Source organism: Hemiscyllium ocellatum, chromosome 20, assembly GCF_020745735.1.
Source record: "Hemiscyllium ocellatum isolate sHemOce1 chromosome 20, sHemOce1.pat.X.cur, whole genome shotgun sequence".
Lineage (NCBI taxonomy): Eukaryota > Metazoa > Chordata > Chondrichthyes > Orectolobiformes > Hemiscylliidae > Hemiscyllium > Hemiscyllium ocellatum.
Genome location: NC_083420.1, coordinates 46,675,252 through 46,699,648, shown reverse-complemented (window position 1 = coordinate 46,699,648; position 24,397 = coordinate 46,675,252). Strand labels below are relative to the sequence as shown.

The 24,397-nt window shown below is 38.4% G+C and overlaps 1 protein-coding gene across 2 annotated transcripts in view; it reads left to right on the top strand.

Moving 5' to 3' along the window:
- card11 (caspase recruitment domain family, member 11) overlaps positions 1–24,397 on the top strand; it is a 229,217-nt gene that overhangs the window by 192,440 nt on the left and 12,380 nt on the right. For both annotated transcript variants that reach the window (XM_060840331.1, XM_060840330.1), the window contains 5 exons: positions 4,188–4,284; positions 5,324–5,413; positions 16,717–16,849; positions 17,628–17,807; positions 22,882–23,006. In XM_060840331.1, the coding sequence (XP_060696314.1) occupies positions 4,188–4,284; positions 5,324–5,413; positions 16,717–16,849; positions 17,628–17,807; positions 22,882–23,006 (625 nt within the window). The remainder of the gene's footprint in view (positions 1–4,187; positions 4,285–5,323; positions 5,414–16,716; positions 16,850–17,627; positions 17,808–22,881; positions 23,007–24,397) is intronic.

The following is a 24,397-nucleotide window of genomic DNA, read 5'->3' as shown; positions in this document are numbered from 1 at the left end:
ACACAGCGTAAGGCCATTTGGCCCATAATTGTGTCTCAGTTCTTTAAACAAACAATCAATTTGTGGTAGGTCCTGCTGCTCCTTGGTTCTACAGATGTTTCCTTGTAAGTATATATCCACGGTTTTCTGTTAAAAACAAATAAATTACACATAAAGCAAAACATCACACCAAAATAAAACAATCAATCATTGGTAAACTAATTTTATTTTGTGGCATTAGTTACCTCCCTATCTATTTCCATTTTTCAAAATACTGTAGCATTAAATATGAATCCAGCACCATCTAGAGGGAAAGCAAATGTAGGACAGAAATTAGAAAGGAAAAAATGTTTAAATGTCTTTCCATTTACCTTAAAATCTCCATCTGTGTCAAAACATTCATGGAGTTGAACAGCAATAATTGAGAAGATTAGCCTAAACAACTCAGAAAATGGCTGTGTCCATACTGAGTACACATTAACTTATGCATGTGTTGTTTTATTAATCACTACATAATTTAATGATAGTTGTGATTTCTGGTATTTTTCTGGCAAAAGGATGAGACAAAGAATAGCGATGCTCACCAGTGTTTTCAGTAAAGCTGACATGTCTATTTTTTCAAGCATTCTGTTTTATATTCATACCAGTATTTTTTTCAGACCAAGTGGCACATGGAGACTCTTTCAGGAATATTAAATGATACAGCACAAAAGGAAGCCATGTCAGCTCTTTGAATGAATTATCTGATTAAGCCCATTTCTCCCTGTTATTATCCCGCAATCTCACATTTTTTTCTCATTGCAAATATTTATGCAGTTTTCTTTCTAAAGTTACTGTTCAATCTACCTGCATTGTCCCCTCATAGACTGTATTCTACATCACAATTCAATAAGGAAACAAACATTTCCCTCCTATCCTGTCTGGTATTTCTGCCTTTATTTAAGAGCTGATCAGGATGATCCTGATTTAGTACTGAGTTAAAAAGTGGGTTCCCAACTAATGTGCACAGAGTTAAGACTAAACAACAACCACTTCAAACAAGATATTTATTGAATGTTTTAAACTGAAATTTCTAAAAGTGACTGCAAGATTGCATTGGTGCAAGATTGTGAAGTCATTGATTAATTGTTTTTCCAAAGAAAGCTCTTGTTTTTGTGCCTTTTGTGTTGCAAACAGTTAGATTCAGTGCGTTGTGGTCATGTGTATGTGTTGGTTTCCTCTCTGAAGCAGAGCAATTTGTGCAATATCACAGTTGTGGTCTCCCTGCTGAGCTGCTAACTCAAGTGAGGTTCAAAATAGTGAGAGTAGTAGTACTGCCTCTCCAGAAAGATAATCTTCATACAGCACTAAAATTCAAGCAGCTTAAGGCCTACACAGCCTAAGTTACTTGCTGCAACGTCACAATTTCACACACACCCATACAAAATAACTTAAATGCAATTGTGAAATCCTGGATTTCATTTCATTTAATGAAAGCATTTGAGGTATTCTGTCTATCTGGTCTCTCAGGCTTTTCAGAAAATTTAAGGCATTTGATATCAGAGAAAATGTAGAAACAGTTGGTACAGAAAGAAAGAAAACAATAACTTTTATTTATACAGCATCGTTCAAGACCACAGAAGTTCTAAAAGGTTGTACAGCTGATGAAGTACCTCTGAAGTGTAGACTTTTGTTGAATAAGAAGCTAAGAAATTGAGAAGAACGAATGTTGTGTTTGGAGGAAAGTTGGGAGAGATGCATCCCTTGGGTTAGTGCTTTGTTTTCAAATGATAGATCTTCTGGTCTCAGGTATAAGGAACATAGTGTCAAAATTTACTATTGCAACAAAAGCAGGAGGACAACATTGAAGACAGATGTTAAAGAATTAATTGACATAGGCAGGTTAGCAGAATAGACAAAGCAAAACTGGCAGATTCAATTTCGTGTGAAGAAGTGAGAAGTGATGTGAAGAAAGGATTGGCAGTACACGCTGAGAGACAGTAAAGGAAGCAAACGCCCAGGGTTTAAATAAATAATTTCTTAAACTCACAAGTGAACATAGAACAATACAGCACAATACAGGACCTTCAGCCCTTGATGTTGTGCTGACCATTTATCTTAATCTAAGATCAAACCTACCCTTCATTTTACTATCATCCATGTGTCTATCGAAGAGTCATTCAAATGTCCCTAATGTATCTGACTCTCGACTATGACAATAGCAGTGCATTCCATGCACCCACTGCTCTCTGTGTAAAGAACCGACCTCTGACATCTCCTCTAAACCTTCTTCCAATCACCTTATAATTATGTCTCCCTGTGATAGCCATTTCTGGGAGAAAGAGCAAATAGTCAGAAACTATTTATGACACTCATCATCTTGTACACCTTTAGCAAGTCACCTCTCACCTTTCTTCACTCCAATGAGAAAAGCCTTAGCTCCCTCAATCTTTCTTCATAAGACATGCCCTCCAGTCCAGGCAGCATCCTGGTAAATCTTCTCTGCACCCTCTCTAAAGCTTCTACATCCTTCCTATAATGAGGCAACCAGAATTGAACACAAAATTCCAAGTGTGGACTAACCAGGACTTTATAGAGGTGCAGCATAACCTCGCAGCTCTTAAACTCAATCCCACTGTTACTGAAAGCTAACACACACCATTTGCCTTCTGAACAACCTTATTAACTTGTGTGGCAACTTTGAAGGATGTATGAACATGGATCCCAAGATTGATCTGTTCCTCCACACTGCCAAGAATCCTACCTATAACCCTGTATTCTGCATTCAAATTCAACCTTCCAAAGTAAATCACTTCACACTTTTCCAGGTTGAACTCCATCTGCCACTTCTCACCTCAGTTCTGCATCCTGTCAATGTCCTGTTGTAACCTACAATAGCTCTCCACATTATCCACCACTCCATCAACCTTCAGCAAACTTACTAATCCACCCTTCCACTTCCTCATCCAAGTCATTTATAAAAATCACAAAGAGCAGAAGTCCTAGAAAGATCCCTGTAGCAAACCACTGGTCACTAAGCTCTAGGCTGAATATTTTCCATCTACTACCACCTTTTGTCTTCTCTTGACCTGCCAAGTTTCCATCCAGACAGCCAAATTTCCCTGTATCCCCAGGCCTTTTTACTTTCTGAATGAGCCCACCATGGGGAACCTTATAAAATGCCTTGCTAAAATCCATTACACCATTTCCACTGCTCTACCTTCATCAGTGTGTTTTGCTATATCCACAAAGAATTCAATAAGGCTTGTGAGGCATGATCTGCCCCTCACAAAACCATGCTGATGATCTCTATCTCTAATCAAACTATTGTTTTTCAAGTAATCATAAATCCTGTTTCTCAGAATCCTCTCCAATAATTTGCTGACCACAGATGTAAGACTCACTAGTCTATAATTCCCAGGATTATCCCTATTCCCTTTCTTGAACAAGGGAATAACATTTGCCATCCTCCAATCATCTGGCACTACTCCAGGGGATAGTGAGGACACAAAGATCATTACCAAAGGCACAGCAATCTCTTCCCTCACTTCCTGTAGTAACCTTGGATTAGTGCAGATAAATAAAGTCCTAAAAGGCCAGTCGCATTTTTAATTTTTACGAAAAGTGGCTTGGAATACAACAATGAACATCCAACCAGTTCAGTTAGCGATAGGTGGCAAACCATGTTTCCTTCATACGGACAATTTGTATCTTCTTAAAACCTCTAGCTTTTGCTGTGGAACCTATGCCTGGTAGAAATTTGTGCTGATAGTTTGCAAAGCAACACCAGTTTGCTTTTGCTATTCATAATGCAGAGGCCAGCAACGACAAAGTGGTTGGTATTATCCTAGTGTGGCATTACAATTCATGTTCCCTCCCTACTCAAAATCTTATCACATCTGATCTTGCAGAGAGAGTAGTGATGAATTTATAGCAGCAAGTGATGAATTAGAAAACAATTTTATCTTTTTTGATGTGCATGTGTTGATATCTATCCATTGCGAACAAGAAAGCAATATAAAAATAATGTCCCTTATGAACCTATCAACTGAAGGTTGAAAACAGCAGCTTCTTATCCTAGTCATCTTTGGAGTTGTAAGCAGAAGAGGTGAGGCTAGTGATTTGTGAGTGATCTAAAATATTACAGTATTATTAAAGGTGAACCATGCTGAAATCATGACTACTCAGTCCTCTCTGTATAATCCTTAGCCCTCTTCATTCTGTTCTAGAGCTCAGCAGCTCCTCTTGGTGAAGATTCAGAGATTGATGTACCGCAGCAACAGAGATGAGACAGACAATCAATATAGCACCCTCCGAGGATTATGGGTCTGTCTTTCTATCAATCTGAATAATTTATGCTTTTCATACAATCAATTTCCGTTAAATGATGAATCTATTTTACCTCAAAACCTCTGATGTTTATCTAAATTGTTGCAATGAGGGAAATCTGTGTGTATATTTTGGTAAAATACTTGATATGCTTTGGATTACAATGAAGCAATGTATCCAAAACTTCTGATTCTTTTCTCTAATTTATTTTTTTAAATTTTGAATGGTTTGTAAGTATACACTTTGAGTGAAAAACCACCAGTGTAATTAAGCTCAGACAAACTGTTTTCTTTCTTTTGGAATATGATACAATCACACTCATTGAGTGATGCAAATATCTTTCATTATTTATTGAGGTGTCACAAGGAAATAAGAATTTGGGACCATATTTTTGATCGATCAATTCAGCTAATTCAAACATTCCCCTTTCTTTTGTGAGAATACCCTAAAATTCTTAGTTGTCCAGGTACAATGATTCTGCTGGAGAGACTGGTACTGACAAAGAGAGGGTTAACAAGCCTGCATCCTTATTTAACTGATTTTAATGGCAGAAGCACAAAATGGAAAATGTTTTTGACTTCGCAGTAATTGATAACTTAATGTATATTTTCATTTTCTCAGGATTCATTAAGTAAGGAATTCACTGTTTGTGTTGTTGTGTCGTGCTTTGCATTTATATCTCTTGTGGATATTTACAAGTTTTACTACAACCAATTAAATAAGATATTGAATTTTTACCAAAATATTCAAATTTATAATGGGTTTCATACAGCTGTGGGCATGTAATCATGCGTGCAGAATAATATATTGATAGGAGAGAACTGCAAGATACTTAGAAAATCGAAGGATAGAAATAATGCCATAAACCAAGACAGCAAAATTAGTTTAACTTGTCCAGTGAAGCAAGGAAATTATCCAATTTATTTAAGCCACTGCTGAACTTCTAGGAAACAATTGACTAGATACCATGTGTTGGAACTTAGCCTGTTCAATTAATTAGCTCAGCCAATGCTGTCTGTGCTTTCCTCTCTTTCAGAACTTCTTACAACCCGAAGAACAGCCCTCTATTGATCCCAAAGCTCCCCGCCTCTCAAGAGCGAGCATTTTCTTCGGTCAGATTTTACAGGTGATTCATCATGCAATGGGGAAGCATCAGCCATTATATAGAATTTGTTCTATAGAAATATGCCATTTAATCCAATTAATGTTTTTCTTAATTCTTTTGTGGGTTTTAGCAAGGCCAGCATTTACTGTTGATCTCTAATTGCCTTTTGAGAAGATCAAAGACAGTGTTAATAGGGAGACTTTGGAATGATGGTAATGTCACTGGAGTAGTAATCCAATACACCTCAGCAAATGCTTTGGGGACACTTATTCAAATCATACCATGACAGTTTATGTAATTTAATTAACTAGAAAATGAAGCTTGTCTCAACATTAGTGACCATAACAACATTATGATTGTGTTTAAAAACCAGTCAGCTTGCAAGTATCTTTTATGGAAGGAAATCTGCAGTCCTGACCTGGTCAAGCCTGTTGTGATCCACAAACCTTAAAGGGTTTCAAGTTTCAAGGGTGACTTGCTGGCCCCGCAGGGAACCCCTATATTCTATGACTGAATAGAAATGAAATGCTGGTGTTATGCCTCATACTCTTCCCACCCCTCTTTTTCTAACCCTATTTGCATAACCTTCTATTCCTTTATTTATGCTAATCATATCAACGAGGCCCTGTGGTTCCATATTTCACATGCTAAATATTCTGTAGCTAAAGATGTTTGTTTTTGAGTTTCTTTTTGATGACTGACATATTTATGATACTAGTTTTCATTCCTCCCAGAGACAACACATAGAAGCATATTCTCTATTCTACGTTATTAAATGATATAATAATCTTAAAAGCCTATAGTGTCATACCTCTGCCATCTCTTTTCAGAAGACAACCTCCAGCTGTTCAATCCAGCCTCAGGCGACTATCTGTGTGGAGTTTGCACATTCTCCCCGTGTCTGCATGGGTTTCCTCCAGGTGCTCCGTTTCCTCCTACAGTCCAAAAATGTGCAGGTCAGGTGAATTGGCCATGCTAAATTGCCCACAGTGTCAGGGGTGAATATAGGGTAGGGGAATGGGTTACTCTTCGGAGGGTCGGTGTGGACTTGTTGGACTGAAGGGCCTGTTTCCATACTGTAGGGAATCTAATATAATCTATCCCAATGGCTTTAGCCTCTAAGTTATCTTTGTAAACTGCGCTTTTTTTTTCTCATGATGCTATAGCATTGTGAGCATTTGAACTTTTTAATGAGTTGTATATGTGCTAGAAAGATATTCAGCAAAGGTAAACAAAGTCTTCTGCATCTTGTATGGTCTGTGTGGTAAAACGTGGCACAAGATTAATAATTAGCTCTTAACTACAATAAATTGCACCAGAAACCATATAGGAATAGGTGAAGCCCTTAAACTCCAGGAAATTACTCTCTGAGAAAGTGAGAACTGCAAATGCTGGAGATTGGAGTCAAGAGTATGGTGCTTGAAAAACACAGCAGGTCTGGCAGCATCCAATGAGCAGGAGAATCAGCGTTTTGAGCATTAGGGCTTATGCCTGAAACATCGATTTTCCTGCTACTAGGAAAGTACTCTGCCTCAAAGGCAGATTATTATTGAATTGTACATAAATTCCATTTATTTGCCACAGCTCCAAATACATTCATATCATTTTCTTAACCTATGAGACCACCACATGAGACTGCTGCTGTTTCTTGTCCCTTCTCAAAGGAGGAGTAAATATTAAATGGTTCAGACCATTATATTTTGGGCAGAACAAATAATCAGGTTTGTGTATGAATAAAATAATCCGAAAGTTATGAGTCACAGGATGTTACTGTTGGAAATACTCAGGGAACAATTAAGATTAAATCACACCTCAATGGATTAAAATATCTTCTTTAGAATGAATTTTTTCAACAGTTAATTAAATGACAAGATTTTTCGACACAATTGTTGAGGATCTTCATTGATGTAGTAACTGTAGCTGGTTAATGCAGAGTTCATGTGTACCAGAAGGAGCTTAGCTGATTATTATGCTCACCCCAGAATTAAGCACAAGGGAAATCTCAAGGATTTAAGTAAAAGTCTCTGAACGAAGTCCTCAATCCATCAAAATCTACAACTTTATAGGTATGAAGGATTTATCAAATAGATACCCAAGCAGTGCACATCAAATAATGTTTTAATCAAGTATTGTTGTTTGAAACACAGGACAAAGCTTCTGCATTTTGACCATTTTACTAGTCAAACAATCTGTCCTGGACCAAAAGTCACTTTTCCATTTCTCATATAGATAGCATTCATAGAATTTACACACAGAAATAGGCTGATACACTTAAATAGTCAATGACAGTATAAATGTTGTTCACAATGTCCTCCATTTTATTTCATCTCCTCCTCTAGGCAAACATTCCTATTTCTCGTGATCTCAAGTACTTGTGTAGCTTCCCTGTAAATAAATATTTACATGCACATATGCCGTATACCTGGTGAAAACGTTTATCTTCAATTCATTCTTAGATTAATGAATGACTGCTTCTCCCTTCCTATAAATTATAATGTGGACAAGGGAAGTCAGTTTATTCTTAACTTTTTCGAGGAGAAAGTGAGGACTGCAGATGCTGGAGATCAGAGCTGAAAATGTGTTGCTGGAAAAGGGCAGCAGGTCAGGCAGCATCCAAGGAACAGGAGAATCGACGTTTCGGGCATAAGCCCTTCTTCAGGAATGAGGAAAGTGTGTCCAGCAGGCTAAGATAAAGATTAGATAAAAATAAGATTATCTTGGCGTGCTGGACACACTTTCCTCATTCCTGAAGAAGGGCTTATGCCTGAAACGTCGATTCTCCTGTTCCTTGGATGCTGCCTGACCTGCTGCCCTTTTCCAGCAACACATTTTCAGCTCTTATTCTTAACTTTGGATATCTCAAAACAGTAATGACATCAAGAAGAAATATTTTCTGTTTTTGACTTGAAGTAAAACTGCTTTTGTCATAAATATAATGGTACAAATCACATCTGTGGATATCTGTACAATAGCCCTGGACACCAATAACTTTTATGAAGTACTCAAACCTCCAATTTCACCTCTTAAAACTTGTACTATAGAAAATGTCTACAGGCAGTCTGCCTACAAAACTAGTGTTTACACAACTATACAACAATGTTATGGCATGCACTAATCACTTTAAAATAGACAGTGAAGTTGCAAGTTCCTTTTTGTTTCAGCTGCAAAATTTAAAGGGCCAAGGATTTAAATAACTTGAAAGCATAATAGTTCCACAAATTTGCTTATTCATCATTGTTAGGTTTGGTCCACTTAAAAATTAATCTGATCTAACTAGTAAAGATGCTGAGGTGTCTGTATTTTGAATTGTTATGATTTTATTAATAATCATTCACCATATACATGAAATACTTGCATCACATCTGTCTCCATGGAAGGTTGGCAAAAATGTTCTTACCATTGGATCTCTGACATCAATGATGGCATTTGCATTCGACCAGTTTCAAAGCATCTTATACTACTTCCCCATCATTGACAAAGTTTTGTTTTAATCATTATCTTACATACACTGATTTTTTAAAAATTTAAATACAACCCTAGCTCCTGCAATCTTTGAATCCACTGACTTAGTTGTCAGGAGGTTTCATAACTCTCCCTGCTTGTGTTCTTGTCAGACTTGAAAGATCAGCGGTAGTTTATTTTTATAACTTCCTTTTTCTCTCTGATAGTTTTGATTGAGGTCTGTTATACATTTCTTTTTTTTGCTTCAACATCTGGTTCAGATGTTGAATAGATAACTTAGATTAGATTGCTTATAGTGAGGAAACAGGTCCTTCGGCCCAACAAGTCCACACCGACCCACCGAAGTGCACCCACCCAGACCCATTCCCCTACATTTACCCCTGCACCTAACACTACAGGCAATTTAGCATGGCCAATTCACCTAACCTGCACATTTTTGGACTGTGGGAGGAAACCCACGCAAACACGGGGAGAATGTGCAAACTCCACACAGCCAGTCGCCTGAGGCGGGAATTGAACCCGGGTCTCTGGCACGGTGAGGCAACAGTGCTCACAGTTGTCTTTGGTTGTTTTTGGTTTCTTGAAATAAGATTTCTCCTATTTCTTATTATCTTCTGACATGAATATTAGGTATGATCTCTTTTGGTTTATATCACTCTGGATAATTGCCCCTTCTCTTCAAACTATATTTATTAGGTTTGACATGTTCCAATTATGGTGTCTCCTATTGTAGTTTTTCCCTTGTGGTTTTCTGTAAGATTTCTTTCTATCTTACACAACTTAATATTTTAAGACATTCAGCCTTAGGTGTAATTTCTTATGTAGGATAGAAAGTTGAGTTTTGAGTTTCCTTTCTACTAGTAGCTATAATGATGCAAAACTACTTAGATTGGTCTTATTGTTTTAACGTGCTGCTTGGAAATCTTCACTTTTTTTTCCCAGAGTGATTTAATCATTCTAACTCCTCATTTTAGTTCTCCATGACATGAAGAATACTAGGGAGAACTTGAATGATGTTCAAATGCATATTCTTCTGTAAAATACATGAAATAGAAGCAAATTTTGGGCCATTGTTTAATAGAACCTGGTCTGGTACACTATGTATTGCAAATATTTTTTTCAATATGCTGTGTTTGTTTTAGTAGTTGTCATGTGATAATTGCTTAACTTTGATTCATCTGAAAAGGTAATCTTTGATAATCAAGTATAACTTGCCATTAAAGAAGATTAAATCCAAGATATTCCCATGGCCTGGTTGGAAATTTTAGTGGTTTTCTCTGTTCTGGTTTGCATGTTGTGCACATTTCACAATTTAAAATAATTTCTCTGTGCCTTTTGACATTCGCAGCTGATACAGATATTGATACCTAAACACAAACTCGTCATTACACCATATTTATTGGCCCGATTGTAGGTTTTTTCTAAGATGCTTTCTCTGAATGAAACTGGATTACTCATGCCTTGTCATACACTCATTTGTCTTCCCTGATAGTGACATAATTTCTGTGTTCAAAGAATGCTTTTATAATGACAGTAGCTTGACACTGTTCTGGTCAACTTTGCATGCAGTATTGGGAAATTTGGTTGCAGTCTTCAGCTTGCATCTGTGCTGATGTATTTCTGAGATTGTTTATTGCTGCTGTCCGTTTTGTTGCAGTATCCTCATTGTATGTCTCAAATTCATCATTAAAGTTCACATCTTGCAGTATAAGACTATCTGTAGATGCTCTAAATGTTGTGTCTTTCATTATATGTTTACAAATGGGTTTACAATCCCATTTTGTAAACAAATCTGGATTCTCAGTGATCATTTGGAATATTAGTCATCATTCTTCAGAAACTTTCTGGAGCTGATATACCAAAGATATTCCTAAACAATAACTTCCATAAGGGGGTAATAAAAGTTTTCAATAACTTTGACTTCTCATCTTAAAGATACACTGTTCATATCCAGTTTCATGAATATGATGCTTTGGACAACTTTGCCAAATATTTGTCCACTGAGGACATTGGATACGTTTCTCTTGCTGCAGCTTTGTGTCCAAATCTCTATGCATGTTCAAATGATGCTGTTTGGTTTAGGGATTGGGACCATTCCCAAATACCACTCCATTGGTATCATGACTGAAGAAGTTAATCACATCCTGATCATCTCTTCGAGTTGAAGTATTACTTCCTTCATTGGCGTGCATAGTATTTTTCTGGGCACACAGATATTTTGATGTGGTCTCTTTACTCAGTGTGATGCTGCATTCTGTTTTAAGTTTTCCAGTCCTGTGAATAATTTTGGAAAGTCTTTCTGGAAGTGACTGCTACTCTCTTGTTGGTTGACATCGTGCACTTTCCTTACGAAATTGAAGTTGCTGTTCTTTAGGTTATGTAACAATATTTCCAGTGTTGTCTTTTTTATACTGGAGTATTTTGTGGCTTCCTTTTAACTTTTAATTGGATTCAACCTGGTCCATGTAATTGTATTTCTATTAGCTCGACATGGCTCTACCACTGCTGCTTGTCTGGCAATATGATTACACTTGCTCCTGTGTCTAACATGAAAGGAATTATATTTCCATTGACACAGATATCTGCAGTGCAGAATGTATTAAAGTCTTTCATTTCCCCTTGGAACTTTTTCATCTTGCATTGCATTGATGATTGCTGCACTTCATGGATAGCTTTTTTTTTTAAAAAGACTATAGCTTTAGGTCTTTTTTTTATTTGAACTCTTACTTTGGCACTTTTTTTAAAGTGATCATTTCATTTACACTAGAAGCATAATGTTTATTTGCAAGATACCAATCTTAACTGTGTGGGGTTTTTTTCACAGATTTTTTTAGGAATCTTGCACTTTCACTTTCCATGGTACCTTCCTTTCTATAGTGCCTTGTACCATTTTGTTTTCGAAATTATAAACCTTGCAATTATATTAATGCTGGAGATTGCCTTTACCATAGCTTTTGTTTACCTCTGAGGTTGCTCTGGTTTGCTTTTGAGTCTGTCTCACTAGTGCATTTTTTTTCTGAGAGAGATCTTCTTTTGACTATAGTAAATCGAATTGAGTTTCATCAGCTATTCCAACAAAAATGCGGTCTCTAATCAATTCTGTCTTTAAATTTCCATAAGTGCAGCCCTCAACTGATCTCCATAAATCATTGATAAAATCTTCTTTTGATTTTTTTGAGTGCTTAATTCCATTAAACCTGGCTGTTTCCAAAATCCTATTTGTTTTGAGGTTGAAATAACTGTCGAAGGCTTTTAAAAATTTCTTTACATTTGTTTACTTCTTCCTGAGTTCTTTGCCGTCACATTATCTGCTATATTTTCAACAGAATAAAGATTCATGCTTAAGATTTGTTGTCTAATCCTGAAGCACTTCTATATCATGGGAATCTTTCTCTATGTCTTCTTGTACAATGTTCATATTTTACCCACATTAATGTCTACCTTTATCCCTCTCAAGAAGCAAGTGACCTCTCTCAAAGGACCAAGTTAACTTTCCAAACAGTACTTTGCAGTTCCATAACTCCAAGACTTTGAATAATTTTCTCAGTGGTAAATTGTTCTGTTCTAGTTTTGAAAGTTGGTTCTGTTTGGAGGCAGCTGCAGTTTTACATGTGTAACAGGTTACAGACCCTGACAATGCTCTGGCAATAGTACTGAAGACTTGCTGCTCCCTTCGGCAAGCTTTTGCAGTACAATTACACCACTGGCATCTACGTGATAATGTGATAATTTGGAAAATTGCCCAAGTATGTCCTGTACATAAAAAGCAGGACAAATCCAACCCAGACAATTACTACCCATCAAGCCACGGTGGCTCAGTGGTTAGCACTGCTGCCTCACAGTCCCAAGTTCGATTCCAGCCTCGGGGGACTGTCTGTGTGGAGTTTGCACATTCTTCCCCAGTCTGCGTGGGTTTCGTCCAGGTGCTCCAGTTTTCTCCCACAGTCCAAAGACATGCAGGTCAGGTGAATTGGCCATGCTAAATTGCCCATAGTGTTAGGTGCATCAGTCACAGGGAAATGGGCTGGATGGGTTACTCTTCGGAGGGTCGGACTTGTTGGGCCAAGGGGCCTGTTTCCACACTGTAGGGAATCTAACATAATCTAAAAAATGTCTATTCTCGATCATCAGTAAAGTGATGGAGGTGTCATCAACAGCGTTATCAAACAGCACCTACTGAGCAATAATCTGTCTAGTGATGCCCACTTTGAGATCCACCAGGACCACTCAGTTCCTAACCTCATTACAGTGTTGATTTAAACATGGACAAAAGAGCTGAATCCAAGAGGTGAAGTTAGAGTGATAATCCTTGACATCAAGGCAAGATTGACTGAGTGCGGCATCCAGGACCCCTGGCAAAACTGGAATCTATTGGAATTCGGAGACAAACTGTCCAGTGGTTAGAGTCATACCCGGCGTATAGGAAGATGGTCGTGGTAGTTGGAGGTCAATCATCTCAGCTATGGATATCTCTGCAGAGTTCCTCAGGGTTGTGTCCTAGGTCGCTTCATCAATGACCTTCCCTCCATCATAAGGTCAGAAGTGGGGATATTTGCCGATGATTGCACAGTGTTCAGTACCATTCACGATTCCTCAGATACTGAAGCAGTCCATATCCAAATGTAATAAGATCTGAACGTATCCAGGCTTGTGCCAACAAATGGCAAGTAACATTTGTGCGACACAAATGCCAAGCTATGACCATCACCAATAAGAAGAGACAATCAAACTATGACTGCTTGACATTCAATGGTGTTGCCATCACTGAATCCCCACTATCAACATCCTGAGTTTATCATTGACCAGAAACTCAATGGAACTCATCACATAAACACAGTTGCTACAAGATACTGTGGCAAATAACCTCCTAACTCCTTAAAGTCTGTCCACCATCTCCAAGGCCCAAGTCAGAAGTGTGATGAAATGTTTCCCACTTACCTGGATGAACGCAGCCCCAACAACACTCATGTTTGACACCATCCAGGACAAAGCAACTTGCTTGATTGGTACTACACCCACAAGCATCCTCTCCCTCCATCACTAATGCTCAGTAGGAGCAGTGTGTACTAAATGAGATGCACTGCTGAAATTCACCAATGATCCTCAGATAGAACCTTCCAACCCACAACCACTTCCATGTAGAAGGTCAAGAGCACCACCCTCAAGCTCCATTCCAAGCCACTCACCATACTGACTTGGAAATATATCACTATTCCTACACTGTCTAGAAAAAAAAATCCTGGAATTCCTTCCCTAATGGCATGATGGGTTACTCCACAACAGGTGGACCGCAGCATTTCAAGAAGGCAGCTCAGCACCACCTTCTCAAGGGCAACTAGGGATGGGCAATAAATGCTGGCCAGCCAGTGATGCCACATCTCACAATGAAAGATACTGTGTGTAAACCACCGATGTGGACAGTATAATCCTCCTCCATTTTCCAACCCGCTCCCCTCCAACTCAGCTGGCAAAAACAATGAATGTTGAGTTCAACAGGGCAACGTCAGTAATCTATTTTGACCAAAACACACATTCCTTCATTTCCATGAAAGTTTTGGCCTTTCAGGGGAGGGAGTATCTCCATGAAACTCACCAAAATTGACACTTAGGGCTGAAATTAAACAGATTGGAGCTTTTGAACCAAACTGCTTAAGCTCTGGATGCTCTGACATCCCTATTTCCAATATCAACAAAAAATGTTGTCTGTCATTATTACTCATTATCACTCATTGCACTCTGTGGGATCTTGCCATGTGCTTATCCATGTCTGAGCTGTTAACACTCATGTAAGTGGTGGTCAAGATCCAGGACAGTTATTGGTTACTGAAGGTGTCTTGGATCACAAAGTATATCCAAGTGGTTCTTTTCTGATTCAGTTTAAATGTACTTAAGAGAAGACTCAACAACATGAATTTACTTAGATATAAACATTTATCAAGAAATCATTAAAAAGAAGAAAGCAATAAGCCTAACGCCCTTTTGCCCATCAGGGACCCTCGGTCAACAGTTGGTCTGGAGGATTAGGTTTGTTCCTGGTACAGTTCACAATCCCGGTCTGAAGTGAAATCCAATGACTCAGAACAAACATCTTTGTCCTATATAGTGTAACAAACAGTAAGTCCGGAAAAACAATTGTGCCATTTCGGCATGTACAGGAATGTTCACAGAACTCATTCAAGTCATGCAGCTATTGAAGATCATCATCAATTTTAGCCCATCCTGTACAGAAGGATTCTTCCTGTCTGGCTAGTGAAAGAAGTTCAGAGATCAGGGTGAGTCCAGCAGGTACTCCCTCTCTGGCCTTAGGTGAAAGAGGGAAGTGCTATGTCACTAACATTGACTCCCTTCTAGAGACTGATGAAATGCGCAAGGTCAATCAATCACTCCCTTCTGCCCTCCTGTGGGCTCCAGGAGTAGGGCAGGTGGACCTGGTTTGTAGTCTCAGTAGTGACGACTGAGCCAGGATCCCCACTGGAATCGCAGGGCTGCCAATCAATCAGACTAAAGGGTGCAAATATTACCTCCATTCAATCAATGCTCCATAGAGTGGTAAAGGTCTGTACAGCTATCCTAAAAGTCCTGCCTGATACTTCTTCATTGGCTGAAAAGGTGTTTGAGATCATGTAAGGTGTGACATAGATATAAAAACTGTCTCTCCTTCCTGCTGCTGAGACATTCTAGTTTACCAATTTTCTCAGATTCACATTTAAACAAATATTCTTTATACATTACCCCATTTGTACTTTGTTGGGTGGTAACTAGGAATTTAGTGTGACCCTGACAAGAGCCTAAAGATAGGTAATCAGTAGAACAATGATGAGTGGCCTTGTTTTCCACCAACAAATAATTACACTTCAAAAAATGAATTGAAAGAGATTAATCTCACTGTCTTTTGCTTAAATGTATGCAGTTGAACAATTTTTCTTGCTTCATTTTATGCACATTATGTCCCAGAGGATCAGATATTCTGACTCTGCTCCTTGCCTGCCTTCCACGCATCTCCATATCAACCAGCACAATTTGATAAGAACTCCTCACTAACCATTCCTGAATTTATTTTGTTTCTATCTCAGATATTGCAGTCTCATTGCCCATTGGGATTCTATGAAAGGTAACCCCCAATATTTAACAATTAAAGATGTGATTCGTACATGAATCTCATTGATCTTCACCAGTGATGCCCCATGTATTAGTCTGCATGGGTTTACATAAAAGGGCTGTAATTTACAAATATTACCTGCAAATTGTTGCTTGGTGTTTGCCTTCTGAAATATATCCATAATCTATTCAAAAATGAAACTACCTGATTTTATGTTGACAAGGCAGTTAGTTTCAAGGTATCCACAGGAGTGGTTTCATACAAAATTTGGCACCAAGAAAGAGAAGGAGATTTTAGGACTGGTGACCAAATGTTTGGCCAAATTTTTTTTTTAATTGTATCTCATAAGGAAAGTGAGGTGGGTGATTTAGGGAAAAAATGTCCAGAGCTCAGGGCCCAGGCATTTAATGTTGTCACCACCAATGGAGGCCAAATGGAAATCATGGATGTCCAAAAAGCCAGGGTTGATTTATAAGGCTGGAGGAAGTTCTAGAGATAGAGGGTGATGAGACCATGGAAAAATTAAAAACAAAGATTTTAAAATCAAGAAATGCTGGACTGGGAACTGTTGTAACTCAATAAGTACAGGGGCATGGGAAGAAGAGGACCACCATTTCTCACCTTTTAATGTGTGCTGAAAAAATGTACTTGCAGTATTCATGTTGCAAGTACTGATCTAGAATTTACACGTTGAAGTTGCTGTAATGCTTTCATTGTACTGTGTTTGCTTTTGTAAAATGACTTTTTCTTTGTCTCTGTTCAGTTTGTCAGTAGGTCTGACAACAAGTACAAGAGAATGAACAGCAGTGAGCGTGTACGGATTGTCACTGGCTCCCCATCTGGACCAGCAAAAGCCTCTTTCGAAACTCTGAAATTTTCCACTGAAAAACAGGATGGTAATAAAAGGATTTGTATTTATATAGCACCTCTCACCACCTCTGGATGACCCAAAGTGCTTTTTGGCAAATGATGTCCTTCTGGAATTGCAATCACTGCTCAAGAAAAGTCACCAGAGTTCCACTGGACCAAGAGGCTACTCTCTCATTTGAGAGGGATGACTGTTGGTTTAATCAGAGAATCACTATGACTCAGACAAGGGGAGAGGTTGATAAGGAGAGCCCTTCACAGTAACTTCAGCCAGTGCAGGAATTGTACCCATGCTGCTGGCATCACTATCGGTTGACAACCAGCCAACTGAGCTCACCAACCTCCAGCGGTGAGCACTGCTGTCTCACAGCACCCGGGTTTGATTCCAGCCTCAGGTGGCTGTCTGTGTGTAGTTTGCACATTCTCCCTGTTTCTGCGTGGGTTTCCTTCAGGTGCTTCAGTATCCTCTCACAATCCAAAGATATGTGGGCTAGGTGAATTGGCTATCCTAAATTGCCCATAATGTTCAGATGCATTAGTCAAGGGTAAATATAGAGGAATAGGCTAGGGGAATGGCTCTGGATGGGTTACTCTTCGGGTGTGGTGGTGGTGGGGGGGGGGGGTCACTATGGACTTGTTGGGCCAAATGGCCTGTTTTCACACTGTATGGATTCTATGATTACAGCCCCAGAGTAGTTGTGGATGTGCAAGCTCCTGAAAGCAGTAATAGTCTGAGGTTCAACTTCTCACAGAAACTTGTAGATTCTTACATTAAAAATTAAGGTCTTTCCTTTTCTTTTCTTGAAGATGTGGATACAGAAAGTGACATCAAGAGAGGTTTCACGTTTGTCCCATACAGCCTAGTCCATCCATACCACATCCAACAGAAGCGTCCTGTATTGTTCTCCCCTACATCACTAGCCAAAATGCTCGTGCAAAAGTTGCTCAATTCTGGAGAAGCTATGGAGTTTGACATATGCAAATCAGGTAAGGTTGAATCATGTGACTTGGCCACAAATGTTTTGGGTTACAATATCAATACTTCTACCCAGAACTGGGTACGGAAGGACTAACTGTTTCCACAAGCAAAATGGTCTGTATGCAGAAGTGATAGATTTTAAGATAATTTGCAAACTGGAGGTGATATGCAGATAAAGCATTTAAAACATATGATGTTCTGAAATACATAATGTAACAGGGTGGTGGAAGCAAATTCTGAACTGTCAGTAAGAAGTTAGACACATACTTGAAAAGGAATGGGGCAGTCAATGGGGTTTGGGATTAGTTAGATCTTGAAAAGTAATGACATGTCACATGGACTGAATGACTTCATTCTGTATTGTATTTGTTAAATCTAACCTACGATGATTGCGATAACAGGACACCTACTCCATCAGCTTTAAGTTTATGACAGAAAATGTTTGGCACAATCCCAGCATAAATCATTTTACATCACTTGTTTCAAAAAGTTTCTGCTTTGCGGTAGTGATAGAAGTGGAAGAGCTTAAGATATGTAGGCGCAGTCACGCTGCTTGTAACTAAAGTATTCTTTATTTCAGTTGTTGAATGAATTGCAATTTGTAAAAGGAATGTTTTTATTAGCAGGTGGATGAAACTGAAAAAACTGTAATTTATGCCAAGTATCATTTTGGCAAGTTACAGTTAGTGTGATGGGACAAAAAGGGGCCAATCGATTAGGTGCAATGACTATATCGTTAGACTGACCCACATGAAGGCTTTTTTTATTGTAAAGATTCAGACTTTAAGTATAAGTGAGTAATCAGTGCAATCCCTGCTGTGGGCTTTCAGTATATTATTAATGAGGATATTTTTCATCAGGATGACAAGAGTCTATTTTGACAATGATGATATATATTTCTTTCTGACTGGCCCCTTAAGGCAGTCAGTATTCCTCCTCATGTTCATTTGAAATACTACTTGATGTTTGGTTTGTGGTAATAGTGGTTATATTCTCTTGAGCTTCTACCTTGAGGCAGTTATTCTGAGCAGCAGAATCTCCACTCTCCCAGTTCACTGCCTTCAGGCTTTTTTTGCCTGCCTAAGGACTGAAATCTTTCTGTTCAGTCTGTTCACTGCCTGCAGGCTTTATTCTTGAAGGCATTGGTCTCTCAGTTCTGCTGTCAGATATGTTGGTTTGTGTATACTGGAATGGTGCAACATGCAGGATTTTTTTTAAACAAACAATTTTATTGTTGTATTTTCTTTTATAGCTCCTTAGTAGTGATGCCATCACTATTTTACCTTGTGAATTGAGGACAAAACATCCTGGACTTATGCACTTATTTGTCTGGCCTGGCTTTGATCACCTTGCAGAAGCTTGGCTTCCACATGGTCTTATTGATCTTGCAAGGCTCCCTTTCACATCTGCCTTCACTAATGGTTCACTCTTATACCCAAATAAACTGTTGGATTGCATATAGAAAGGTGTTCAGATTCTATCAAATTCAGATTTGAATTATGATTTTTTACTCTCTTACTGCCAGTCTACCTGAAATCAACCACCTTTATACAAAAGCAATTTACTGTAGATGGTAGAAATCTGACATTCAAAAAGAAAGCAGTCTGGCAGCATTCCGTGAATAGAGTGACAGAATTAATATTTTTGGTGTACGTTGGTTCACCTAATCTGGGAAAAGTTTGAGATTTAACAGTTTATAAGCAAGTGCAAAACAAGGAAAAAGAGTAGTGATGCAGACATAAGCACAAAGGAATGAGTTTCTGGAGTCCAAAGTTGATGAATTGGCTAAGTGGATGATACAATTGGATAGTACAAGTGGATAGTACAATTCAATCAAAAATGCAGGCAATGGGACAAAAAAAAAGTATCCAAAGGAGGTGTATGACAACAACAAATGACTTGAAAAAATCGGTTTTACAGTGGTTATGATCTGTTCAATTCAATGTTTAATCCGAAAGGTTATGAATTGCCTAACCGATAGGATGAAGTGTTGTTTTTCAGGTTTATGTTAAGTTTTACTGGAACAATGTAGAAAGCCAAAGTCAGAGAGGCCATATGGCTGTCCTCGTTCTGTTACGCTTTTCAATGGAGATCTGTGGAATCTCTGTAGAAATAAGCCTCATCGCAGATAATTTGAATTGAATAGTAAAAGTGTGGACTTGTGTAATAGCAGTTGACATGAGGTGCTGATTTTGTTTTAATAACTGGTTTGTTGCAGTTTGTATTACAGTGGAAGAGAGGTTTATTCATTTTCTTTAAAACAAGACACCGACATTGTTGATATCTGATGGAATCTGCGAATTTGTTGATGTATTGTCTAAGATTTTGAAATTTAAAAATTATTGTTTTAAGTTTTACATGGTTGCACAGAAGCTACTGCCTGAATTTGTGGCAGATGCCAACTCAGGCTTAGCCTCTGTATCTTGCTTACCTACCATATGCTTAATATTCTAAGGTTTTGTTATTTCAAAATTTGTCCCTGAAAATAAATGTGATCTACTACCATGTTCTAAATATAAAACCAATTTCTAACCATTTTAATGTGATTAGGTTCAGGTCAGCTAACAAAGAAAGTGACAGATTGAGTTCACATAAGTTTGACAGGTTTGAAAGAACAACAAAGGCCACCCTAGTGTGAGTGGCTGTAACTTTGGAAGTGTATTAGATTTGTGCATTTGAGATAGGAGATACAGCACTGCAAAAGTAAACTAGATAAACAGTTAAAATTTACCATCATAAATCGCACACTTACTATTTAACAGGCTAGGGCTCTTTTCTGAAAGAAGGCAAAGGGGGGCATGACATTAAGGGTTTGGTGTAGTAGATGTAGAGATGATGTTGCCATTGATAAGTGAAATAACTCCACAGAGGCAGGTATCCTGTCACCAAGTCACCCTTTAATTTACATAAGCATAGGACTTGACATTGGTTCAGCTTTCTCAGAGCCAGTGCTCAGAGTGAACAAAGTCTCTGATGCTCTTGTAAAAAATAATATATAAACAATACACTGGCTGTGGTCAGCCATCTTGGAGTCAGGCCTCTGAAAGTGACTAGATTCGAAATCCCCTGTTCATTTTTTTCTTCCTGCCATTACTACTACATAACAGTGCTTATTTCAGACCCAATCCAGGTGTGCATAATTAAGTAAGTGCAGGCACTCAGTGAAAACACCTGCATGCAAATATATTTACTCAATATTTCCACCACCAGGAAAAACACCCGTGTGGTCCAGTAACTAGTAACAAGCAAAGCCAAATAATGGCAATGCTGATGTGAAAAAAGTGATGGGGGAAAGAATTAAAGGAAGAAAAAGCACTCCGTGCCTCCACTGTGCCCACCTTTCCCTAAAGGCACTGAAAACATTGGTGGACATCATATCCTCTCTCTCCAAGGACCACTCCTGTTTATAGCTGTCTGCCAGGACTCCCTGATTAGGATAGTTATCCTGGTCCAATCAGGGAACACATTCTTACCTCCATACCATCGCAGTGGGAAGAGACCAAAATTAAGGGTCACCATCAGGTAATCACTAGTTATTTGAATTTGGGTGAAACTAGAACTCAATTACAAATAATAGCTTGAGGAAAAAGGCAAAGCTTATCAAAGAAAGGCTTGGACTAGTGGTTCCCAGATTGTCAGTTGTGACACTGTGGAATTATGAGACAAGAAATTGGTGTCTTAAACTTTGAAACAACAATGACTTTGCAGCAAGAACTCTGGTTGGATAATGCAAAGCTCATTTAAATGAGTGAGATCTTCTATCTGGGGCATGTCCTAATTAAATACACTTTGAACCCCGATTGCTGCAACCAACAGAGCCTGCAAATAGTCGATGTTTTAATTGTTTTCTTGTGTCTGGGTCACTGCTGAATCCTGTTGGACAACTATTCCCTGAACCCCCTCCCCACTTTTCACTCTTGGATTGCACCAAGTGTGGTGAAACCTTAAAGTGGGGTCACAAAAAGATTTGAAAAACATCAGTATAGAAGATTATGCTGCAAAGATATATAATTTTGTGCTGACAGTGGGAAGAGGTTTGTGCAGATGATAAACACAAGCTTAGACCAGTTAGGCCAACTTTGAGTGAATATATCCAATTAGTTATAATCTTACAATTTACAAGGGGCTTTGCCAGTTGTTTAATACACATTGACAAATACACATTGGCTGAGAAAGCACAAAACAAATGCTGAAAATAGTCCACAGGTCAGGCAGCATCTGAGAAACAGAGTTAACGTTTTTTGTTGTGATGTTAGAATTCCTCAGCTGATATAAGTACGATTACACTGCAGAGTGTTATTGGCATGAATGCTGATGGGTAGAAATAAAAATCAGCCTGGGTTTATGTGCTTGTCACTATCAGTAATTCTGTTAGGAAGAATATGCATCTGCAGCTAGCAAATGAGATTATGATAATTCAGTATGTTGGAAGGGCATGGTGGTGCCCAGACTCAACACACGGGCAAGATAAAGTAGAGTAGCTAAAGTTTTTGAAGTTGTCATTTTTTCCTTGGTTTCTGAGGTGGCTGCAATGTCATATACAAAGATCTAGGAGAAAGTGAACACTGCAGATGCTGGAGAGCAGAGTCAAAAAGTGTGGCATTGGAAAAGCACAGCAGGTCAGGCAGCATCCGAGGAGCAGGACACACAAGATCTGCAGACCGTACCAAATGAAGGATGGGGTGGCAGATAACCATTTGATGTTTGAGTATATGGGTTGTTTGCAGTGGCTCTGCTTTTGCCTCCATATGGTCCTGATGAAGTGTCTCTATACATTTAGTGCCTTCCTGAACGGGCTTTCTCCAACTTGGTCGAAGCCAGGTACTGCCATTAGTTGGTGTTTGATCTCTTCGAGAACATCCCTAAAACATTTCCTCTGTCCTCTTGGGAGTTTGCTGCCATGACAAATAACCAAATAGAACAGTTACTTCAGGAGTCTGGTAAATCTTACTCCAATATAAGCACTTGACTTCACGGCACGTAGGGGAGAAAATTGGAGAGGGAGGGAGTTTGCAAAGAACTGAAATCATTGTCCAAACAATGAATTGGATTATTTCATTAACTTCAATATTTGCCCTTTAGATATTTTAAACAAAGAAGACTATTTGCAGAAACAGAAGTCAGAACCAATTATCTTCTCCAGAGAAAAACATTTAAACACCTTTGAATGTGTCATGCCTGCTAACATCAAAGCTGTAACTGCCAAGGTAAATGAAACTTACCCATTGACTTTTTTTGCTATATTTGTTACATACTGTGGGTAATAAAAAGTACTTGTTATATTGTTTTTTTGCTGCTAAGATACAAAATTGAAGTAAGAGCAGCTTGTTTGTACAGTGGTTTTAAAATAATAAACATATCCCAAGGGTCTCCACAGGAGCACTGTCAAACAAAATTTGTCACCAAGCCACAGGTTACACAGAGTTGAATGTGGCAGGACCATGTCTGGAGGTTACAGAAGCGCAGATGAGGATTTGAGCAGCAGATGAACTGAGACAGCAATGAAAACAGGCAGTGTTATGGAGGTGAAAATAGATTACTCTTAGTGGAATGGATGTGTAATTGAAAGCTTATCGTGGAGCCATCTGGTTCGGCCTCAGATAGTTGCCAAGGAGAGCAATGAAATTTATGATGGGGGTGGGGGTGAAGTATGTGATGAGGACTGAAGACAATAACTTTGTCAAGTTATTAAGTCTGGACAGTAGAATTAGTCATTGACAATACAGCAAATAGGAAACTGTCTGTAAAAATCAAACAAGCAGAGAGCTTTTACATTTAAAAGTCTCTAAACTTCTGAGGGGTTTTCTTAAGAATAGGGCAGGGAATAATTGTTTTCAGCAGTAGTTATATTAATTATGAAAGATACAGGTTAAAATTAATTATAAAAATTAAGAATGTAGGCTTTATATCAGCATTTGCCTGAGTTGTTAAGATCTGGAATGATAGGGTGAGAGTGTAGCAGACATCAGCAACTTTCAAAGGATGAATACTTGGAAAGAAGAAACTTGCAGCATTTTCAAGAGCGCATTGGAGTGAGATGAAATTAATACGGTTTTTAAAGAGGAAGTGGTACAGAATTGATTAGTTTATGATTTTATGACTTAGCAAAGCTACCAATAGCTACCTCACCCTTTACCCAACTTTAGATGAAGAACAACTCATTTTCCAATAAAAACAACATTAAGGTGTTAAACAAAGGTGGACAGGCTGAGGATTAGGAGGAAAGTTTCAGCATGGGACCTAAGTGATGATGGGAACAGACCTTAGTGTGGAATAGAATAGAGTTACAAGTTTGGAAGAGCTAAATTTCAGAGGCTGGTGGATGTGGTCTCAGTGTGAATGAATTTTCACTTGTATTCTCATTTATGATAACAGTAAAAAGTTTGTTTGTAACTATAATAAGTTATTGGCAGCAGTTGTTAAAATTCTTGTGGAGACAGATATCTCTACTTTGAGGTTATGAATATCCAAGCAATGAGTTTACTTTTGCCTAATGTAAAAGAAACAAATGTCAAGATTTCATGGTTTAAGAATTTTACTGTAAAGAGCAGACTAAATCAATAACATTACTTAATAGGCCACTTAGATAATCTGCAGA